This window comes from Poecilia formosa, unplaced genomic scaffold, assembly GCF_000485575.1.
Source record: "Poecilia formosa unplaced genomic scaffold, Poecilia_formosa-5.1.2 Scaffold978, whole genome shotgun sequence".
Classification (NCBI taxonomy): Eukaryota; Metazoa; Chordata; class Actinopteri; order Cyprinodontiformes; family Poeciliidae; genus Poecilia; species Poecilia formosa.
This window is the reverse complement of record NW_006800917.1, coordinates 31,309-40,156: the sequence shown is the minus strand read 5'-3', so window position 1 is coordinate 40,156 and position 8,848 is coordinate 31,309. Positions and strand designations below refer to the sequence as shown.

General features: G+C 37.5%; 1 protein-coding gene across 5 annotated transcripts in view; it reads left to right on the top strand.

Annotated features, from left to right (window-relative positions):
- The window catches only part of LOC103132264 (perforin-1-like), a 44,132-nt gene that overhangs the window by 4,162 nt on the left and 31,122 nt on the right, over positions 1 to 8,848 (top strand). The window contains exons 3-8 of one of the 5 annotated variants that reach the window (XM_007544035.2): positions 1,003 to 1,048; positions 1,328 to 1,470; positions 1,556 to 1,694; positions 1,787 to 1,867; positions 2,140 to 2,636; positions 2,720 to 2,813. In XM_007544035.2, the coding sequence (XP_007544097.2) occupies positions 1,003 to 1,048; positions 1,328 to 1,470; positions 1,556 to 1,694; positions 1,787 to 1,867; positions 2,140 to 2,636; positions 2,720 to 2,813 (1,000 nt within the window). Of the gene's footprint in view, positions 1 to 1,002; positions 1,049 to 1,327; positions 1,471 to 1,555; positions 1,695 to 1,786; positions 1,868 to 2,139; positions 2,637 to 2,719; positions 2,814 to 8,848 lie in introns of those variants that run through there. The other 4 variants (XM_016667257.1, XM_016667259.1, XM_016667258.1 and 1 more) reach the window with 4 other exon arrangements.

Below are 8,848 nucleotides of genomic sequence, written 5' to 3'. Positions count from 1 at the left end.
GATTCACTGCAGCACGGATGAATCTCACATCGGATTTTAATCATTATTTATTTGTGCCATTATTAATTTTTATTTATTAGTGTTTGTATAGTTATATAAAATATGTATTGATATTGATATTACTAAATAATTTATTAAATAAATTATGAACGGGTGTGTGCTTTGTAATATGCTCTTCATACATCGATATCAGAATATTCCATTCCTATTCTATTGTTATAGCCACTAAGCATATTTAAATATGATGAACTATGTATTAAAAACATACTTAAAAAATACAATTGTTTATAAATGTTGCTTTGATAGATGTTTGAATATGGTTTCCAGTAACAAAAAAGTGTGTTATGAGATCAATTAAATGCGCTGTTACGTCATTGTGCCTGCTAAACACACAACGCTCCAAGATGGCCGCCCTAAATCTCGTCAGCGACAATAGGCGAGAGCGGTCCATGAGGCGTCTATCCTTATTTTATGTCTACGTGTATAATGGCTGGCACAGGCAGTTCATCAGTCCTCAGTTAAGCATTCTTCATCCTGTTTTGTTGTTTACAGAAAGAACTGCTTGTAATATTTCGTGTTATTTTATTATGTTTGAGGCAACATTGGGCTCTATCTGTGGGCATTTATGTTGAAAAAGACTGATGTTTGTAAGGCTGATTGTGATATTTTATTTACACAGTATTAAGTATTTGTGCCCTTAGTATTTGTATGATTCCACTACGCTTGTATTATGAGTCATGCTTTTCATCTTTATTTGTCATTTCACTCTTTTGGCAGTAAAAGCAACGTCAATTAAAGTGACATACGCTTATCTATCTGCACAACAGTTACATGGAAACACAGTGAGGGCAGAACAACAGAATACATGTCTAATAATTCCTACGTATTAAAATAACAATAGCTGAATCAACAATTTCACTAAGCTAGAAAACATAACTACCTTATTAAAAATGAACTGCATAGATTTTAATAATAATTACTTCCTTTAAATTGTCCCAACAGCTCTCTGGTTCAGGCTTACACATCCCAAGACACCAATGATTGGACGGTAAGAAACATCTCAAAGCTGAACATTTCAGAATATTTTCAATGCAGCCCTGAGTTTTGACAACTCTTTGATATAAACCCTTTCTGATAGAGACTATGCTGGTTGATTTTCCTTATTTCACCATTTCATTTCAGTTCATATGTGCTCTTCCAAGAATTTTATTATCTTTTTAGTTTGCATCCAGTTAGAACTGAAGTAAGTGATTAGAATAGTGATAATAAAAATATGACTTTTTGTTTAACACCTTATAAACTACATGTGCTGTCTGTATTTCATTAGGGTGGCTTGGAAATTGAAAAGTTTTTGCTTGACAACTTCGATGTGGGAGGAACCGGCTCCAATACCTACAAGTTTGTTTCACAAAAGATCGAAGAGGATCGCTACACTTTCAGCATACACAGTGTCACCTGCATTCATTATGGGTAGGATGGAAAATAGATTTTTTTCATTGAGTTCTGACAGGCCATGGTTATAGAAATAATTGTCTCATTTTGTCTTGATTTCTAGAATTGTATTATCATCCAAACCTCCCTTAAGCTTAGAGTTCAAACAGCAGGTAGACCTCCTGCCAAGTCAATACAACTACTCCACTAAGAACGAGTATAGAAAGCTCATACAGACCTATGGCACACACTACGTCAGAATGGTGAGAACTTTCACACTCACACACACATTGTGAATTAGTTACAGACATTTTTCTGCAGTGAAGCATTTTAAAGAAATTTAAACCTGTTTTAGGTTAATCTTGGAGGGCGACTGAGACGAGTGACATCTTCACGAAGCTGTTTGTCCTCCATGAATGGGTTAACCTCAAGTCAGGTAACAAAACAACAAATTTTTACACAACCATATGTGATACTTCCATGATTCTAATTTATCATGACCGAATACATGAAGCAGCACAAATATGAAGTTTATCACTTTCAACAATCTACTTTAAGAAATAAGTGTTATGGTTTTGTTTTGTCCATTTTAATTTCCAGAGGATTTTTACATGAACATATTCTTCTCCGCTTGTATCTGACTGTTTATGTAAATGTTTGGTGTAAAGCAGCTTTTTTGAAAAATCTCTGTGCTGTTCTTTCACCCAGGTCCACAACTGTTTATCTATGGGTTTTGCTGTTGGCTTGGGGAAGATGAAACTCTCTAGTATCCAGAAGCCTTGCATTCGTGTCCTACTAAACAAGGACTTTGCCACTGGCTACAGCTCTGGTCTCCACCAACACTTCACAGAGGTGTCAGGAGGAAATGGTTGGTTGGGGGAGTTTTCAATTTTCAAAAATGATTCCATGGGTTACATGAACTGGCTAAAGAGCCTGAAAGAACATCCAGATGTTGTTTCGTACTCCCTTCGGCCTCTCTATCAGCTCATACCAAGCAAGGAACAAAAGGCAGAGATCAAAGCTGCTATTGAACATTATTTGGAGGACAATGCTTTGTGGACTTTACCCGAAGAGCCACACTGTGAGGGCAAAACTCCTGATTTGTCCTCTAACTGCTGCCCTCTGCGCGCCTCAAGGGGAACTCTATCAGTGACCATTGTTCAAGGCTGGAATCTATACGGAGATGAATTTTCAGTAACTGACGGGTGGGTTGATGCAAAGGTAAAAAACAAAGACCTTATGGAACCTGATGAGCACACCTTTTATATGGCTCCTCTTTTGTTCACAGCTATGCCAAGATGTACTATGGTTCCATACAACGCAGGACCAAAATGATCGAATCCAATAGACCGAGGTGGGACGCTGAGTTTAATTTGGGCAAGGTCAGTAAACATTATTACAGATTAGCTGAAAAAGCTCAACAACAGACAAACTGATCCATTAACTCTGCTGATGCAGAAGAATTTATAGCATTAATACCAGCATCTATTTTTGCAAAAAATCAACATTCAATTACCGGCAGTGAGGAGAATTGGGTTTTTATGCATCAGTCTAGTACAGTGGTTCTTATCCTTTTTTGAGGTATCAAACCCACCAGTTTCATATGTGCATTCATTGAACCCTTCTGTAGTGATAAGTAAAATATGATTCCCCCCCCAACCCCCAAATTCAAGACATAGAGTCTAGTTGGGTCACCCTTTGACTAAGACTAAGACTTCTTAAAATGTAGAGTCTCTGAGAACAGTTTTTCAAAATATAGTCAGTGTTTTCAGCAAAGTTGAGCTGACTGTCCAGGAACGACCCAAGGTGTTTAAAATTTGCCACAGTTTCAACAGGTTGGCCATCGAGAGAAACTGGAACCACTTTAAGGTCTTGTTTAGATCATTTAATTAGCTCTACATTCTTGAGAGAATGAAAAATTAATAATAAATAATAAAGAGTTTGCGGTATTCTGATTTAGTAATGTAATTATATTAGTTGTGTTACCACCCCCACGGCACTAGAGGCAGTAGCAACCCCGAAAAGATGCGACTAAGGAGCATATTTAGAAGTACACCGAAAGCTACAGAATTTGGTAAAAACGATGAGCTTTGCTGAAGTAAATAAAGACACAAGTTCAAATCCATGCTGAGAGTGAAACTCCTTCAATCAGTGCTGCTCCGCAGCTCTGATTGGTTAAGCAATGTAACGTGATCCTCTGCAGCAAGTGAAGGCAAAGCAGGGCGTCATCACGACTTTACACAGTGTGTATTTACCTCTGCGGCAAAGACTCCGCCGAACCCCTGGAGTTTGATCGAACCCAGGTTAAGAACCACTGGTCTAGAAAGAAAGCTGATCTTTTCTTTGGTGCCACCAAAATTATTTGTTGGCAAACATTTCATACTGGATCAAATATCATCTAATGTAAAAAATGCGTTGTAGTTTCTATTGCATATAGATGTTAAATTTTTGATCATGAACTGTATTTTCCGGAATATAAATAAATCAAATCAAATAAGACAAATCAAAGTATACAATGATATGTAATGCAGACAAACAGCATATTGTGTAGGCAAACTTGGGGAATGGACAATCAACTCCATTTCTAGATCCAAGCCAGGCTGTAGATTCTTTATGTTTTGGGATACTTAGACTTAGACTTATTTTATTGTCATTGCACAAAGAAACATAAGTAAAATTGGCAATGAAATGTCCTCGCTCATCCAATAGAGCACACACAAAACACATGTGTGCCTATAGTTAAATAATATCTAAATAATAATTACTATTTTCAAACAGTCACATGCAGTCTTCATGATGGGATTGTTGAGCAATCTGATGGCCAGTGGGAGACAACTATTTCTGAGTCTGGCTGTTCTGCAGCAGATGCTATGGACTCTCCTCCCAGATGGCAAGCGGATGAACAGACTTTGGAGAGGATGGGTGGAATCAGAGAGAATCTGACTTGCTCTGGCTCAGCAGCATCTGTGTGCAATGCTCTGGTTAGGGGGAGTGGAGCCCCAATGATCCTCTTGGCTGTCTTCACCACTCTTTGCAGAGACTTCCAGTCTGACACCTAGCAGTTTCCAGACCAGATGGAGATACTGCTGGTCAGCAGGTTCTCAATGGTTCTTCTGTAAAAGGTGGAGAGGATGGAAGGGGGGGCGAAGCTCTTACCATTTGTCTCAGAAAGTGCAGGCACTGGTGTGTTTTTTTCACCAGTGAAGTGATGCGAGTTGTCCAGCTGAAGTTGTTTATAATGTGCAGCCCCAGGAACTTAGTGCTGCTGACGATCTCCATTGATTTGTTGTTGATGAGGAGTAGTGCGTGATAGGGTTGAGACCTCCTGAAGTCGACAATGATCTCTTTTGTTTTGTCAACGTTCAGGAGCAGGTTGTTTATTCTGCACCAGTCCACAAGATGTTGTACCTCTTTTCTGTAGTTCACGTCATTGTCGTCCTGAATGAGTCCCATAATTTTTGTGTTGTCTGCATATTTCATGATGAGGTTGGTGTTAAACCTGGGACGACAGTCGTGGGTCATCAGGGTAAACGGCAGGGGGCTCAGGACACAGCCCTGGGGGGAACCAGTGTTTAAAGAAATGATGTTGGTGGTGTTATTACCCACACGGACAGACTGAGTTCTGTCTGTGTGGAAGTCTAGCAGCAGGGCCGTGCAGAGACCACTAAAGGAGCAGGTGCTCAAAAGAAAAGTGCACATTTAACCGCATTCTAGGACACAATATTAACAAAGCCACACAGCTTTTGGAGTTTAATACACAATGATAAATTACAAAATTGTGAGAGATACAATCAAAGCTAAGGAAAATCTCTATATAGAGCATACAACTATGCGTATTTAAGATATTTTATTAGTAATTTCTTTCTTCAGGTCTATTTTGTTAGAGGAAAGTATTGCCATATTCAAACCCGCAATTTAGCAAGATATGTAAATCAGAGCTAGACCACCAGACATATTTTGTCTTTACAGAATTAGACTATTAAAAATATAAACAAGGGCACAATGCAACATTTTAGTGACTGTAATCTATGAAAAAGAGCTGCCTGTTTGCTACACTTGCAGTGGAGATGAAGATGGTCCATTCAGGAAAGCAGAGCTGCATCAAACTTTAATGTGAAACTGCAGAAAAATGAAAAAAAAAAAAAAAAAGCAAAAATTTAATTAATGCATGTCACCATGAGAAAAGCCTAGTGAGTTTTGCTTAAAAAAACTTTTTTTAAATTAAAATCACAGATTTCTTTCATGAAGTGAATTTTTTTTTTTGCAAAACAAAATTATTTGCGCATGCCAGAAATCTTTGCTTGCTATTCTAAGGTTTTGTTTGACTCAAAGTTTTGCTTGTGATTCTCACATAACGTCGGGGGCCTAAAGTCGCAACAAAAGATTGCTGATGTGTGCAAATACAAGTTTATGTTTGGCAAACAACTTTTTAAGTTCATGAGACAAAAATGAGTTATTTAATTTAAAAAGGTTTTTTAAACAAAACTTTTTGTTTAAAAAAAAAAAGAAATCATTACAATTCCAAAAGTTTTGATTACAATTGTATTTTACTTAACTGAGGTTAGATTTTTTTTTTTCATTGAATAATTGGGAAAAAAAATGTAACTCCATACCCTGCGAACCAGACCCTAAACGTAATTAAAGTCTGGATTGAGGTTTTTCTCCTTCATTAATGACATGCTTTTATTGGACAGGAGTATCTTGATTGACTATTACATACATTATATCTATCATGGTAATTCAGTGCGAGTTATTTTTCATTCTAAATGAATATCCTTGTTGGACTTTTATTTAAGTGCTATTCTCCTTCAGGATGCATTTACCTAACACTAGAATAAATGCAATGTACATTATGTAGCAAAGGATATTAGAAGACATATATCCATTATGGAGATGGTGGGTTTTGGACGGGCGATGTGCCCCTATTGCACAAGCGATACTGAAGAATGATATCATTAATGATACAGGGAAGAAGCTTTTTAGTTATCTTGCTTTGCTAGCAATGTCGTTAGCTAGCAGCTAGCTAATAGCACAGCAACAACAGCCTAATATCTGTACAATAAAAATACTAAATTGATAGATAAGAACAGTTTTTCCTCACCTGGCTGTCTCCTCCCGCTCAGTAGTTCTTCAGAGAAAGGCAGACGCAGTTGTCCGTGTCTTCAAATTTATGAAGTCCAGATGACTGAATTTGTTGAATATTAACATAGTCTGATGGTCATAGACTGTTCTTACACTGTCTCTTTGAGCTATTGTAGAAGAAAACATTGAATTAAGCAATAAATTTATTATATTACCGGGAGCTGAAGCAGCTGCAGCCATATAGGGTGCCGCTGGGTCAACACCTGCATGAAAAAGAATTTAGTTTTATTTGTTTACACCATGCATATTTCACGGTGTTTATGGTCGAGTACAAATAAAAGTAAAAACAGAATAAATCTGAAAATATTTGAACAGAAACCACTTTACATATATATTGTGTCTGAGACCGGGGTCCAGACATTATCTTTACACCCGTCTTCCTCCAGAATGTGTCTGGCCCACCAACACTGCAAAACAGGACAATACCTGTCCGGATCACTACAAGAAAAGTTACAAAAAACAGAAATACAAAAAACAGCGGTCTTAATTCAAACCTCAGACTAATCCCCTGCCTAAAGGAACCTCAGACTGAAGAACTTTCAGCCTCCAAGTCACTTAAACTGGCTTTTAAACACCAGCTCTCTCTCTGCTAAAGCTCTATTAATTAATTATTTTATCACTGAGTATAATATTGATGTTTTATTTCTGACAGAAACATGGTTGAATGGCAATAATGAACCAATCATAATAATTGAATCAGCGCCGCTTACGTACAATTTTTTAAGCGAGAATAGAAAACATAAAAAAGGAGGAGGCGTGGCTTCAATATTTAAGAATACTATAAACTGTAGTAAAATCTCTGGGTAATTTCACATCTTTTGAGTATCTTGTAATTGAGGTAAAAGGCCACAAACGAACTTTGACACTAATTTTATACAAAACTCCAACATACGTGGAAAATTTCTTTACGGACTAGAATGAGCTTCTATCTCCCATATGCAATGATTATGATTGTTTAATAATTATCTGTGATTTCAACATTCATGTTGACAACCCCCAAGACCGAGGGGCAAAAAAGCTCTGTAATATATTAGAGAGTTTTTGTTTAACACAACATGTCAAATAAGCAACACACACTCATGGACACACACTGGACCTGGTTATCAGTAAGGGTGTGAATATTTCCAATGTCTCTGTAACTGATGTCGCTCTGTCAGATCACTTTGCTGTTATATTTGAAAGTTCTTTATCCGTTAACCCACTTATACAAAAAGCTACTATCACAAAACGTACTTTCACAGAAAACACAGCAGAAACATTTAATCAAATCTATTCTTCTTCCTCACCATTAAGCTGTAATGACGTAGATAAGTTGGTAGATGATTTTCAGTGCAAACTTTCAGATATCATTGATTGCATTGCCCCCATTAAAGTGAAGGTTGTGTCTGGTAGGAAGAAATCTCCATGGAGAAATGCACAAACTGTTCGATCTGCAAGACAACTCTGCCGTAGGGCCAAACGGAAATGGCGTAAAACTCAACTTCTCATTTACTATGCTATTTATCAAGAAAGACTACGTAACTATCACTCAAAACTAAAACATGCAAGGGAGGCTTTATTTGCAACAGTTGACAGGCTCAGAAACCGTCCTGTGACCACCTAAACTTCAATCTAATGCCTCCTGCAACAAGTTTTCCAGTTTCTTCTCAGAGAAAATTCAAAAGATCAGAGGATTAATCTGCACATCCACTCCAAAGACAGTACCAATGCTGTGCCTAAACACAACAAATACAGAAAAAAATTACCCAATTTCAACTACTTTATTATAAAACCCTAGAAGAAATTATAAGTCAATTAAGCTCCAGTTCCTGCTGTCTGGATGTCCTACCCACACATTTCTTTAAGAAAGTTGTGCCTGTCGTTGCTAATGATCTGACCCAAATAGTAAACTCATCACTCTCTTCAGGTGTTTTCCCCCAGGCTTTGAAAATAGCAGTTATCAAACCACTGATAAAAAAGAACAATCTAGACAAATCACTACTGCAGAACTACCGGCCAATCTCCAAACTCCCATTCATCAGCAAAGTTATTGAAAAAGCAGTTTTTAAACAATTAAATAACTTCCTAACAATAACCAACCACTTTGACTCCTTCCAGTCTCGTTTTCGTGCTCACCACAGCACGGAGACGGCCCTTGTAAAAGTGTTCAATGATATCCATATAAATACAGACTGTGGAAGAACCACAGTGCTGGTTCTGTTGGTCCTCAGTGCAGCTTTTGACACTGTTGACCATGACATTTTACTGAATCGACTGGAGAGTTGGGTCGGACTCT